This window comes from Gadus macrocephalus, chromosome 11 (assembly GCF_031168955.1).
Source record: "Gadus macrocephalus chromosome 11, ASM3116895v1".
NCBI lineage: Eukaryota > Metazoa > Chordata > Actinopteri > Gadiformes > Gadidae > Gadus > Gadus macrocephalus.
The window spans coordinates 5,541,071-5,555,981 of NC_082392.1; the positions used below are offsets into that span (position 1 = coordinate 5,541,071).

General features: G+C 41.9%; 1 protein-coding gene across 4 annotated transcripts in view; it reads left to right on the forward strand.

Annotated features, from left to right (window-relative positions):
* The first annotated feature begins 4,473 nt into the window (after nucleotides 1–4,473).
* Nucleotides 4,474–14,911, forward strand: part of LOC132467913 (protein lifeguard 1-like) — a 31,241-nt gene continuing 20,803 nt past the window's right edge. For 2 of the 4 annotated variants that reach the window (XM_060065495.1, XM_060065496.1), the window contains exons 1-2: nucleotides 4,474–4,807; nucleotides 5,173–5,445. In XM_060065495.1, coding sequence (XP_059921478.1) covers nucleotides 4,652–4,807; nucleotides 5,173–5,445 — 429 coding nt within the window. In that variant the 5' untranslated portion in view covers nucleotides 4,474–4,651. The remainder of the gene's footprint in view (nucleotides 4,808–5,172; nucleotides 5,446–14,911) is intronic. The other 2 variants (XM_060065494.1, XM_060065497.1) reach the window with 2 other exon arrangements.

The following is a 14,911-nucleotide window of genomic DNA, read 5'->3' on the forward strand; positions in this document are numbered from 1 at the left end:
GCCTACAAGCTTTGTGTATTGGGTCGTTAAAACCATTGGTGTATAAAGTAGAGCTGTCAAGCGATTAAAATATTTAATCGTGATTAATCGCATTAATGTCATAGTTAACTGACGATTAATCGCGATTAATCGCAAATTCTTTTTCTATGCTAAATATCCCTTGATTTTTTTCGTCCCATAATTCTTCTCATTTTAATTCTCTTATCAACATGGTGAAGTGCATCGGCTTGTCTTGTGCAAATGATTTTTTATTGATAACAACATTGGCATATACTGATCAAAACAGGACGATACAAAAAAAGAGCCTATAGTGCAATTAAACGACTGCTTTGAACAAATGTCAATTGAACATAGCAGTCAGGCTACTGCTTCTTTGTTTTGAGCCAAAGAAAAAAAAAGAAAAAAAAATATTTGCGTTAATCGCGCGATAATTTTTTTAACGCCGTTAAAATTGGTTTGCGTTAACGTCGTTAATAACGCGTTTAACTGACAGCTCTAGTATAAAGTACTCAAAAGCCAAAAGTACAAAAGTAAAAGTAAAAGTACAGATACCTTACTGGAAAATTACTTAAGTAAAAGTCACCTTTTAGAATAGTACTTAAGTAAAAGTATTAAAGTATCTGATCTTTACTGTACTTAAGTATCAAAAGTACTTTTCTGATATTAAATGTACTTAAGTACTGAAAGTAAAAGTACAAGTAACTGCCGTTAATAAAAAAGCAAAGGGTCAGAATTTTGAGAATAATGGAGTTTATTTCAACTAACACAAACACAATAGGCAAAACTCCACAAGGCCATAAACACTTCCGGTCCAACCTACCTCCAGGACCTCCTCACCGCTCATTTTAAATCAAGGACACTCAAACCTCCTTGCAGTGTTAAAGTGTGCTATACAAATTAAATTAATTATTTATCATTATTAAAACAGCACCGAAAGTAAAAACCATTTAAGTCATTACTTAAAACTAAAAAATTTCCTGTTCATCTTCAAAAGAAGATGCATATTGCAGTCCATTTTGCCATGATCTGGATGCTGTCGCGGAGTTACTCCAAAAAAAAATCACTGACACTGACAGATATCGTAGCCCGACCTATTATCCCGCAAGCGCTGGTACACGTTACTTAATATTGATTTTGGTGTCATCCAGGATCGCGGATTTTCGGAAAACTTAAGTCCCTGCCCAAAAAGGGTATTTAAATTAGCTTTGTAGCAAAAATGGCACATATACAGCGTATTGAAGTGTATAAGATAGTGTTGTAATACTGCGTGTACAAACCAGCCTGATACAAATAATAGAATTTTGATAGCCCTTGCCCTCGTCCTAGCCATGCATTTGTGTGTTGACAGTCGTAGGAGTTTTGATCGACGTAGCAACAGTAACTAAGCAAGGGGGCTTTGCGAACGTGCGCTGGGACAGCTGATTCGCCAAACAGGCTCGCAGTCTGTGTTCTACCACAGTCCCCGACGTTATTCTCATATCTCTCATGATTCTTTTTTTTTTTTTCTAAAGATGAGTTGATTTTGTAACGAGTAACGAAGGTTTCAAGGGAAATGTAGCGGAGTAAAAGTATCAGTTTTCTTCGCAAAATGTAGCGAAGTAAAAGTAAAAGTACAGAGAAATATAAGTAGTAAAGTAAAGTACAAATATCCAAAAAAACTACTAAAGTACAGTAACGAAGTATTTCTACTTCGCTACTATACAACACTCCAATATTCACTGACCCCGTTTTGAGCACATGCATAGGCCTACACTGAGAGACCTGCAATCACATCCCATACTGCTAGAAACATTGTTAGGTACAATTGCTGTGGATTTTGGCATCCTTCCTATGCATGAGGCACCTGATAAATCCAACAAACATTAAAGTAAAGACATAGTCATTCGCTGAATGCTGCTTTTACTGATTAAAGGGTCTGACTCGAAAGTCGGCTTAATGAAGGCGTTTGATTCTGAAAAGTCAAAAGAACTGGATGTTGAGAGGAGAGGAGACCTGGGGGTAGAGGAGACGAGGAGAGAGGAGAGGAGGCCTGTAGGGTAGAGGAGATGAGGTTAGAGGAGAGGAGGCCTGGAGGATAGAGGAGACGAGGTTATAGGAGAGGAGGTTAGGGGAGAGGATGCCTGGAGGATAGAGGAGAAGAGGTTAGAGGAGAGGAGGATAGAGGAGACGAGGTTAGAGGAGAGGAGGTTAGGGGAGAGGAGGTTAGAGGAGAGGAGGTTAGGGGAGAGGAGGTATGGAGGATAGAGGAGAGGAGGTTAGGGGAGAGGAGGATAGAGGAGAGGAGGTTAGAGGAGAGGAGGTTAGAGGAGAGGAGGTATGGAGGTAAGAGGAGAGGAGATATGGAGGATAGAGGAGGTATGGAGGTTAAGAGGAGAGGAGCAGGAGGTATGGAGGTTAGGTGGGGGGGGGGGGGGGGGGCACTCCGGGCTTGTTTGATAAACATGTTTTATTTCGCTTGTTTAATTAAATTTAATTAATTAATTAAGGGCGCCACTAGAGGGCGCCCCAAACGCATTTGTCGCGCTAGGCGAGTATGCCAATCGCCGGCCCTGGTTAGAGGACCAGGGCCCCGTTTCCCGAAAGCATCTTTAGCCTAAGGGGATCGCAGAGTGGGTCGTATGAGCATCGTACAGTTTTCACACCGTTTCCCGAAAGCATCTTTGGTAACGAACCTCTTAAAAACGCTCACGAGTCACGAGTAGCTAACGAGTGCTCCAGGGTAGGCCTACTCGTAGGACGCTAAGAGCCTCGTTAGCCTACTATAGCCTCAGTGGCGTAGCCAGCGGACATTCCTAGTATTGAATGCGTTTTATTATAACACATTGGTAATGGTGTATCACGTGCGTCTGAGCCTAATGTGGGCCATTATGTTCTTAGTTTGAGAGAGACAGTCCAGGAAATGTTTGAGCAGGCAGGGCACTTAAAATGTGTGAGAGAAAGTGGGGGGGATTTGTGCAGACTGACATAGGCTACTCATAAATGTAGCATAAAATAATGTAAAAAAAATAAATAAAATTAAAAAGAATTAAAAATTAAAAAGAATTATAAAAAACAAGCAAAGGAGCAGGCAAAAGGCTGGGATATGGTGGGGATTGGTCACGTTGACGGGAATGTTTAGTGACATGTGGGAGGGTGGAGGGGGTTAAAAAAAAGTCTCAATCACTCTTCGACGTGCATGAAAACCAGCCGCGTAGTTATGAGGGAGGCCGTCCTCACACCGATCTTCCTCGTCGTCATCGTCCTCAATGTCCTCCGGTTCAACCAAAGCTACCCCAGCCTTAGCTGCAATTTTGTGCAATAGCTGTCACACTTATCACAGCGCATGACTTGGCCGGCGAAAACTGGAGCCTCCGCTGGACTTGTGAAGGCATCTAAAGCGCAACTTCGTGCGCTCAGGATTAGGACTGATATGTCGGCCTAGGCTTAATCAATTGTGTTTTAATATCTTTAGCATTCATATTATTGCAATCTATTCTTTTCGTAGGCTACTCTGCGGTTGGCCTTGATGGGGAGATATTTTAACCCTTTTTAACCCCATTTTCCTCCGACATTCCTGCGTCTCCCCCTGCCTCATAGCCCGTTTCAGCACCATGTCAGTGGACAGGTACAATCCTACGATCGTCGTGAGTGCAGCGAATGCGCGTTCACGTTAAGAGGAGTTTCGGGAAACGCTCCAAAGAAATTATCGGTTCGAAAGATCCACCTTTCGAACCATCTTACGAGCGAAGATCCATCGATATCGGGAAACGGGGCCCAGACTCAAGTGCATTGTGATCCTGCTTGAATATTGGTAGGGTAGGAGTCGGTACACTGGAAAAGTTTTACAATATTTCAATGTAGGATGATATCATTATTGTTCATGGTCTTTCTGGATTCCTTCAAGGAATCTCGGTCTTTCCTGCTTCCTGAATGGAAACATAATCACGTCGGTCTAAACAGTTTATGCAAGCAGTGAGATAGGAGGGCATCATCACAATAACAACGGGGATAAACTATCAGTAACTTCAGAAACTCACGTAGGCCTACGTGCTTCTACAATATAAAGTCTACGTTGCATTGCGAAGAATATACCTCATGCTCGTCTTATTATTCGTATATATAAATGTGTGTCATTATTGTTATGGACGGAAGGTGGAGACATGTCACCATCTTTCCCAGCAAAAGCGTGACCGTTATTTTAAGAGGCCACATGTGGATTAAAACGCTCACGCTTGCCTAGCGGTTCACACACAGGTTTGCCTATAACCTTTTGGCTGTTTGTGTGCTGAATTACGGTAACAAGGGCCCACTGGCCACGTCCATGGTGGACGTCAGCAATCTGTTATCACGGTCACCGCCCCTCCCCCCTCTCACCCTTTCCCTCCGCCAGCCCCTGCCGGATAGGTCGACCGCCTGTGGTCAGCAGTCAATCCCCCCCACACGCTTTCCACTATGCCATCAGCCCCTCCCTCCCCGTCGCCCCGCCCTTTGCATCCGCTCCCCCCAACATCATTTCCAGTAAATGTCCTCACTTAAAATTCTTTACGAAGTCGAGTTGTGAGGGGAAGCGAGGACGTTGCGATATTCTATCAAGCCCTTGGTTAGATAACGTTTAAGTCGAGTCCATTAGCCAAGTTTTCGCGTGGAACAATCCATAAACTTTTAAAAACCGATGGACCCCAACAAGGCAGCGAGCGCCCCTGAACCAGAGTGGAATCCTGGGGAGAAAAACGCTCAGGGCATGTCGGCCCCTCCGCCATACCAAGACCACCCCCAGTACGACAACGCAGGCTACCCACCTCAGCCCGGACCTGGATATCCAGCCCAGGTATGCCAACACATATTTCATGCGATTTATCTCTATTCGCTTAGATGTTTTAGTGGCACACATCCAGCACTATGTCAGTCCGACAATGTTAAACGAAGAACCAAAAAGTAAAACATATTTGTTATTTGCGTGCTTTGAATTTCAAGATGTAGGCCATCATCGCTTAACATAACTGTTTTCCTGAACTTTCACTCGTAAATTCAACAAGAGGCCCTTTCTTTTACAATACTTAGGGCTATCCTACTAATTGCTTTAAAATATAAATATAAAAATTAATTATATTCAGCTTACGTTGGAGTTTGTCACAAACTTGGATTTTTAACTCTGTCCTATCTCATCCACGACCCAACCCCTCTCCTTCCCAGTACCCAGGCTACTCAGCTGCCCCTCAGGGCTACTCAGCTGCCCCTCAGGGCTATGTACCGCCGCCCCAGAATGCGTACGGACAACAGCCCTACCCCATGAGCCCCGGGCAGCAGTACCCAGCCCAGCCAGGGACTGTGATGGTTCAGCCCACTGTCTTTGTGCACCGGGCTCCCCTGACGCAGCCGGTTAACGACTACCTGGGCTACTCCATCTTCACCATGCTCTGCTGCTGCCTGCCCCTCGGAGTAGCAGCCCTCATTTATTCCATTTCGGTAAGTGAAGGGTCTTGCTTCGTCGAATGTAGTGCTCATCAACCTCTGTTTTTGCCGCCCAACTTTTGCACGTTAAATGGACCCTTACCGAGTTGGCGAGGAGTCTGTGTTCACCAAAGTTTAACAAAGGCTTAGGTTAGGCAAGGTTAGCTCTATCCACGACAAGCAGTCTAGAAGTTTCTTAAAATCATTTAGCATTAGTTGGTTAACAATTATTATAATTTGCTTCATTTTTAACCTATTTTGAGGGGACTCAGCCGGCCTTTGCATGGCCTGCCGTTGTTACAGGCAAGTTACAATAGGGTTTAATAGGAGAGTATGTCTTCAAATAATTGTACTAGCAACAATCATCAAGTATCAGATATTAGGTATATTACCAGTTGACAAAAACAACTCAGGGCTTCTGCTCAGAATCAGTGCATATTGCACTTCTGCAATTTTTCTATGATGAGATATATAATTAAGTCAGAGGACGCCCACGTCCTCATTAACCCAGTATGGACTTCTGCTTTGCGTAATGATCTCAGTACAGCTGCAGAGCCACGGCCTCCTCTGGCCTCAGCCTGTTAACCCTTTTAACCTGTTAACCTGATTACCTGTTAACCGGTCAACCTCTTAACCCGCCGGTTCTCTCTCTTCTGGCTGCCAGAACCCACTTGGGCATTTGGCAGCCCCATGGGCTGATGCATCTGGGTTTTCCCAAACGCTGTCCCACACCAGTTTCATTGGATATGCGCTCTGAAATATTCACCAAAGTAGTAGAGAGTTGTAGCCCTTGGCTACAACTCTGTGAAAGGTTTCTTTGTTTTCCCGGTTGGGACTTTGGGAGTTTTCTGTGAAGGCGAGGGGGACACAATCGAAGTCAGCACAGAAAAACAGCCTTTGTGTGTTCTGGTATACCCCCCCCCCCCTGGCAGAATTAATAAATCAATGTTAGACATAACTTAGAAAAATGTGAAAGTGTTTTGGAGGATAGATTTAGTCTCCGAATGAAAAAACCTAACTTCCAAAGCCACTCCCCCGACACACGTGCCTGCGACATCTACAGATACCCCTTCCTTTTTTGTTCTGGATTTATTGAATGCTGTCGGCATGTCCAGGTCGTTTCAACAAATGACAAAAAGTACAATTCCCTTCCATTCCTGTTATGTGTGTATTTTATCTTCCCTCTTGTTAAGTAGCCAAGCGAATGACCAATGACAGTGGATTCATGTGGCCAAGTCAGGCCACTCACATTACTGCGTGCATTTAGCTTTTCGGATGTTGAGGAAATACAAAAGCAGGAATTCAGAACACACCCCTACAATCCTACAATTCATTCTTTCCAAGGCTGCGTTTGTTAGCTGACTCTGAGATGCATGAACATAATACTATTTTTAAGAAATTAGGACTGTCTGTAGCCACATCCCTCTGTGATTTGTTAATATAGACACACTTTCTATATTACAAATGCACAAAGATTGTACTTTTCACAAAGTATGAGGGAGGCTTAAGCCCAGAACATTTGAATCCTGCTTCCAAGCCCATCAGATAAACAACAGAAAATGTGTTTATGTCGTAGAAGTCACGCACAGGAAGGCAGAAGTGGATTCCTGGAATCTGGGGAGGAGAGGAGAGGGGAGGAGGGACTGTTTATCAGAGAGGTTTCAAATGGGTTGGCCGCTGTTATATTTTTCCCAAATGGTTTTGATAATTTTCCAACGATAGGGTGTGGCTACCAGTGTTTCGATGGTTATAAGTTACATGAAATATATATATATATATTTCTCCAAACTGTTGCGTGAAGTTTGGCTAATTCCCAACATGTGACATCATCGAATGACCATTCTTAAATGTAGTAAAAACAAGAAAAACACATTTGATGGGGAGACAAATAAAGGCACCTGAATGACCTTTCCTGCTCAAAATTACCATGAAATTGAATTCCTTAGTATAATGTAGCTGAAATCCAAAGTAATACAAGGTTGAAGACGATTCAGACTCAGAACAGAATACATATTGCGTTGTTGCTTTTTAGTCTATAGGTAATCTGAAATGGACTTTGGCAGAGAGTTGCTTCCGTTTGGGAAGCAACTCACGTGCTCACTAATCAGTAACTGAGTAGTTAAGCAGTAAACTGCATAGCAAACGCGACATGGAGCAGCATATACACACCCCTGCGCAATCCATTGTGTTGTGAGTTGGTTGGTGTGGTCATTGAGATGCCAGTGGGACGCCGATGCTGATTTGTTTGCATCTATAGCGCCTTGAGACCAAATGGCCATATGTTGAATAATCAGTTTTTCAATTCTCAAGACGGAAAAGTCTCCACTAGGTTATCGAGGAAGCTGGTTTCTCCAGTTGGATAAGGGATGTTTTCGAACAGCTTTAGTTTGTCCAGTACCGAATCCCTAACCCAGGGCACAAGTCCCCCACAGAACAGAAAGATCCGGTAGTGATACCACCTGCATTAATTTGAATAGATTTAATTTAAATCATCAATCGGGTGAATTTTGAGAACAAAAATATGACATTTACTGACAAATTACTTACGATCCGCAGGTACTGATATTAATGTTGATGACACAATATAAAGGGTCATACTAAATAGGGTTGAGGAGATTTCAAAAAGCATTTAAGAAAAAATGACTAAAACACAGTGCTGAGCCTTTATACTACTAGATTATTATTATTATTATTATTATTATTATTATTATTATTATTATTAATACTATTAAATTCATAGATTCTGTGAATACCAAATATTCTCTCACTCCCCCACACACACACACTCATACCCCCCACAGCTGCCCTTAATACAGACTGCTGAAGCAGTTTAACCCAAAAAAAGAAACAGACTTTATTTTTTTCATCATCATTTTTTGATATTGATAGTTTGGCGGCCGAAATTAGACAATGGAGGTGCCATAGTCTAATTTCACGAGACATAGTCTCGTCAATGTGTCGGAAACTATGAGTCAATGTGTTAAGTCTCGCCATCCACACGCAGATTGCGGAGAGAGAGAGAGAGAGAGAGAGAGAGAGAGAGAGAGAGAGAGAGAGAGAGAGAGAGAGAGAGAGAGAGAGAGAGAGAGAGAGAGAGAGAGAGAGAGAGAGAGAGAGAGAGAGAGAGAGAGAGAGAGAGAGAGAGAGAGAGAGAGAGAGAGAGAGAGAGAGAGAGAGAGAGAGAGAGAGAGAGAGAGAATGCTTGTTTGCACAACTTCAAAGATAGGTATTATTTTCCTTGGACTCACCCCCCCACCCTTCCAACTTCCAGCAAATGAAAGTGCAGTTTAGGTTTCATTTCTGCAAGAAGATTTTACATCATAACCTCTTCGTTCATAGCACTGCTTCAGGCAAGCACATTTTAAACAGATAGTAGTTTACCAGAGCAATGGATGATTAGTCTTTTCCAAACACAAGGAGTTGACCCTATGTCGTTGAACAAATGTCAGTGCTTACAAAGAGTTTCAAAATATCATTCAAATGTAAGTGTTTATAATAACTTTACTCACAGACTTGCATAGTCTGTGTAAAATAAGCAATTTATATTCCAGCTTTTGAAAAGCTGATGGGTCCAGTAGTACACTAATGGGTCCATTATACTCTCAGTGGCTCTGTTTTTTCTGTTCTTACTGGAAGTCATTCCAGTCGTTGTTGATACATTCCCACCTTCTTCTGTTGTACAAAGCAGTTTCTTCCTACCAAAGTCTCTCCCTCTCGCTCCCTTCTTTTTCATTCCCTCTCTCCTTTTGTTTGGTTGCCCAAAGCAGGGCACTTGAAGTGGTTTCTTCTGACAAAATTGCCTTCTCTTTGGGAGAATTAGGTTGAATGTTTTCTTGGAATAAATAAAAGGTGTATCTGTATCTTCTGTGGATCTTCTGTGGACAATACAAAAAAAAAATTATAACGTGTTTGTAAAATATACTTGGGACCTTAACATGGTATGGAATTGCTAAAGCTATCATGTTTATTTTTTCAGACGCACTCATTTAAAGAATTAATTTGTAAAATGGAAGATCAAATTGACGTTTGTGAACTGGTGTATGGAGTCTGTAGAAGGCTACAGTTAGATAAGCAAGCGCTTTGAGTGTGAGAAAAGCGCTATATAAATTGAATCTATTATTATTATTATTTATTATAATAATAATAATAGTTGATCCGTTTTTTATAGCACTTTTCTAAATACTCAAAGACGCTTTACAAATAAGAAAGGAATACATACAGACAGTACAGACAATCAAACAAAAGGGGAAAAAAATAAACAACACCACACAGGCAACACATTAAGAGAGCGGGAGAGAGTGGAAGATGGCGGAGGATGATTTGTCAAATGTTGTAGGTGGTCCTGAAGAGATAGGTTTTAAGTTGACTTTTGAAGGAACAGAGTGTATCAGAGTTTCGGATGGCCGGAGGGAGGGAGTTCCAGAGGGTAGGGGCGGCGATGGCGAAGGCTCTGTCCCCCAGGGTGCGATACTTGGTCTTGGTGATGGAGGTGAGGAGGTTGGCATCGGCGGAGCGTAGGCGGCGAGTGGGGGAGTGGCGATGGAGGAGATCTGTTATCTACGAGGGCGCAAAGTTGTTTAGCGCTTTGTAGGTGGTGAGGAGAATCTTGAAATTGATGCGTATGTACATATTGCAATTTTTGAAGAATAGTGGAGGGGAGGCCATGCAGAATGCTATTGCAATATTCGAGTCTGCAAGTGATGAAGGAGTGGATTAGTGTTTCGGCAGCTGAGGATGAAAGGGTGGGTCGATTGCAATGTTGCAGAGGTGGAAGAAGGATGTTTTTCTGACGCTGTTCATGTGTGTCTTGAAGGAGAGCGTGGGGTCCATGATGATGCTGAGATATAGATATAGTGGTTGCCACTCTCCTATTGTGGCTGAGAGCTGTACTCTGGGCTTACTCACATACTGTAAAGACACAGATGGAAAGATACAGTAATTGCTTTAGATCCATGAACATAATTAGATCCATTTGGTGCAGCAGGCAGGAAGGAAGCTACATATTGTACCAACCCCATTGAGCAATATAGCCAAAAGCATTCAGCCTTTTCCTTTACGTAAGCCTTTTTGTTCCCTTTCTTTTTGTAATTTGAAGTAATATCATATTCATAGTAATATGCTAATGACCATTTAGTAAACATTACATCATATGGCTAAAACTTGAAACCCAGCTCTGAAAGAAATCAGCAGCTCAAAATGTTTTTACGGCTGAAATGAAATGATAATTAAATAGTTTTTTCTTCATTTGTTTGATGAAGACGCCAGATACAGATGGGACTTCAGAAATTACTTCCTGAATGTTTTTTTCCAACTCTTCACATTATATTTACGTATTATTTTGGTTCATACTTGGTAATTTGCTTTGGTCTTTCTCTAACTAAAATAAGGACAGAGTTGAGTCCACAGCTGAGAAGGTGGCAGAAAGAGACAGTCAGTTAGGAAGAGGTATGGTAAGAAGACCTTTGGACGGCCACAGGTAAATTTCCATCAGACTAGATTACATTGATCCCTGCCACACTAGACATTAAGGCGAGGTTACCATCACTCAACACTCAGCACAGCCCAAGATGGGGTTTATTCCGTCCAATACGAAGTGAACGGGATGCCTTGCCTCGAGATCAATCACGGTCCGTCGCAAATGTAATTAGGAAATCAATGTGGTTATCACTTTTTAGTAGGGGTGTGATCGAGTTCTCATGCCACGAGATCTCGCGAGATTAAATTCGACGATATTACCCGTCGCGTAAAAAAATCGGTCTCGCGAGATTTGTGATTTATCCAAACTTCTAATTGTCGCCTGTGGGGGCAGTAATGCGCCTTTGCTACATCTAGCCTGCCAGAACCTATAGAAGGAGAAGGAAAAGAAGAGGAGGAGAAGGAGGGGAAGCAGGGGAAGCATCGAAAGCAGCCATAAGCTGTGTTCGAAATCGTTCCCTATCACGGATATAGTGTACTATATAGGGTGCTCGCCATTTTGTAGTGGTGTTCGAATTCTCAGTGGTTAATTTCATGCACTATATAGTGCACTTAAAATACCCAAAATTTGAGTGTACATACGATGTAGCCTACATGTTACTCCCGTATACCACAATGCAATGCGGTCGTGTTTTTCCGGAGGAGAAGAAGAGGCTGAATAACCGCGAAAACGAATACATTTAATCAAAGTACATTTTGGGTACTTTGATTTGGTTTTGCACATAATATTGTTTGCACTTGAAAAAAAGTGAATTATTTAATTAAATTTATTTAAATTTAACTTTTATAAATTTTAGTTTTAGTTTCAATTTCATGCATGTACAGAGTTATAATAAAACATTTCAAAATGCATGCGCGACTTGGTTAAATAAAAGTCTGTTGGTCCAGTCATATACATTGTAGTTTTCTTAAAATCTCGTCTCGTCTCGTCTCGTTCTCGTGAACCCAATATCGTGTCTCGTCTCATCTCGTGAGCTGAGTGTATCGTCACACCCCTACTTTTTAGTCTGAGTCGCTGAATTACAGTACATAAGTCCATACATAAGTGTGTGTGTGTGTGTGTGTGTGTGTGTGTGTGTGTGTGTGTGTGTGTGTGTGTGTGTGTGTGTGTCTGTGTGTGCCTAGTCGTGGCGTATTCCTGCCAGCGGTATATATAGCATAGCCATGTAGGACTTTCATCCTTTTCACACAGTACACACATAGTATAGGGGAATGTATGCAGACTGCTGCTCCTTGTTTCTGACCTCACCAGTAACATTGGGACACAGAGACGTGTGTGTGTGTGTGTGTGTGTGTGTGTGTGTGTGTGTGTGTGTGTGTGTGTGTGTGTGTATGGTGTGTCTGTCTGTGTGTGTGTGTGTGTGTGTGTGTGAGTCAAGGAGAACTCAAAATGATTCCACATAATCCTCCCCTCTCTCTCCAATTACTTTCATCAGATGTTTTTGATTCTTAGCCGTGGACGTTTCCCATAAACGTAGACTCCACCCCTCCTTAGCTCTTCCTCTTTGCCTATCCCTTAAAGCCACTCCCTACTCTAGTATTCATGGGATATCATGGGATATCATGCCTGCGGATTCACATACACATGACGGATGTCATAGAATCCTTCACAACATATTATACAGATAGATATAACTGTCTGTTTACATCTGCTCACATACAAACGGGACCTTGGCATCAGGGGCAATGACCCCATCTATCTATACCCAGTCAAGAGCAAAGTAGACTGTTGGTCCCAAGAGGTAGTACAAGTGGTGAAACAGCTGTGAGCCGAACAGGAACACAACACAAATGGACAAAATACACGGTGGTTTTGAATGAGGAACTTATTATTCAAAAACACTTAACAGCACTTCCCCTGACCGCATGAGACTGATAACGTTTCACGAATGCATACTCGATTTGTCTTTCTAATGATTCGTATGAAATATTGAATAATGATTTTTGGTGTATGTTAATAGTTTTTTAATTAGTATTAAAGTACATTGCATACACAATAATCTATTATTACAGCCCTCCCGGACATTCCAAGATTGCTAATAACTTGATTGAACAATATATTTAGAGTACACTGAAAGTATATAAGGTGTTTATTATAATCAGTGTGTAAATATACTGAAATGGGGTATATAGTACATCTATGTTGTAGCGCTGGTATGATTGTTAATCTGTAGTGTAATTATAGTATGATTGGTGGTGATTTAAAATACTTTCTCATCTTTATTGAATTATCATAAAAGGTTACAATGTAATTTGGAATTTGTTTTACTCACACTAGGGCTGCTCGATTATGGGAAAAATCATAATCACGATTATTTTGGTCAATATTGATATCACGATTATTCAAACGATTATTTTTGAGTTTGAAAACATGCATTTATTGATACAATCAATTATGACATAGAAACACGTATATTATAAGTATCCAAAATAAAACCTTTTTCGTGTGTAAGTGTACTGTCTGCCACAACATTCTGAATCTAACATTTGATTTTTATAAAACATTTCATGAATACAATATATTAAGACAATCAAATATCACAGAAACACGTATAAGTATCCAAAATTAACTTAACCTATTTAATGTCTAGAGAACAACGGTCCCAGCATTTCTCCATAGCAAAGTTAAAAGTCACAAAGCCATAACAAACACATGGCTAATAAAAATCATATTGTTGTTAAACAGAAATACATACTTCATGTTAGTGAGGTCTGCCACACTGCTGCAGTCAGCCTGATTGGGCGGCCATGTTAGTGAGGTCTGCCACACTGCTGCAGTCAGCCTGATTGGGCGTCCATGTTAGTGAGGTCTCAAGTGCTGGAGGGGAACGAGGCCCTGGCTTATTTTCTTAGCACAACAACACCATGTACGGCAGCAGGCCCACAGCTGTTTCCAATCGCGCAATACCAAAGCATTGTGTGTGACAGCGGCTGTAGCAATCACACATAACTTGAGATGCTATGTTTTAACTAAGCGTTGGCGTTTGAAATTGTGTTAAATATAATGGTGAGGTTATGGTTGGTGTTGTGACACTCAGCCTTCTTTGTCTAGGTGGTAGTAGGGACTTTTTTTTCTTTCTCTCCCCACTCCTGCGGTTGTGTTTGATAATAAAATCTTACATTCTGGCTCATTCCTGCGAGTCCACTGCTCTCTCTCGCTACCTGTCTCTGCCTGCCTGTCTGTCTGCACCTTTTACAGTCTATGGTCTGCGCACTACACGTGCACAGTCTTGCTGCGCACGCAGCACGCACGAAAAAGTAAACAAAGCAGATACAATACGAAGCGGTCGATAGTCGATTATTTTAAGAAAAAAAATGCGCCAGAGGAAACTAATGAGGCTGTTGTTGGTGGTGGTGGAGAAGGGTTAGCAGAGGAAGCGACAAGAATCTCAGATTCTTCTTCTGAAGACGACAGTGACAGGTTGGCGAAAAAGGCGGGGGGCAGTGGGGAGAAAAAGTACAGTTTTCAACAACAATGGCTGGAGCAGTTCCCGTGGTTACGATATGAGGAACAAGCCATGTCCCTGCACAAGACGTGCAGGGACCGCTGCATCACACGAAGCTCCCAGCCCCTCCCCACCTCATTTAATAGGATAGATGAGAGCAATCGCTCAGCGGAGAATGAAGATATGATCATCAAGTTTAACACCGCCTACAACATCGCTAAAGAGGAACTCCCGTTCACAAAAAAAATAAAAATGGTGCTACCTAATTTGTTGTGGTGCTCTTAAATGAAAAGCTAGGTGGCATCAGTGTTACCTGTGAAAAAGTTAGTTTGGAGCCCTGGTTGTGATACCTTTTATGTACCCTCATTCTGTATGAACATCATGATGGGCGATGTTGTATATGAAATGTGCCACACACCGCAGTCCACAACTAGGTAGAAGTAGTTTTGTGTGGATTACCTGAACACTGGGGTTTGAGGTAAAATTGCTTTGACCTGTTACGCTGTCGTGATTTTCTTTAAAGGAGACATATTATGGTTTTTTCCCAACAATTAAACATA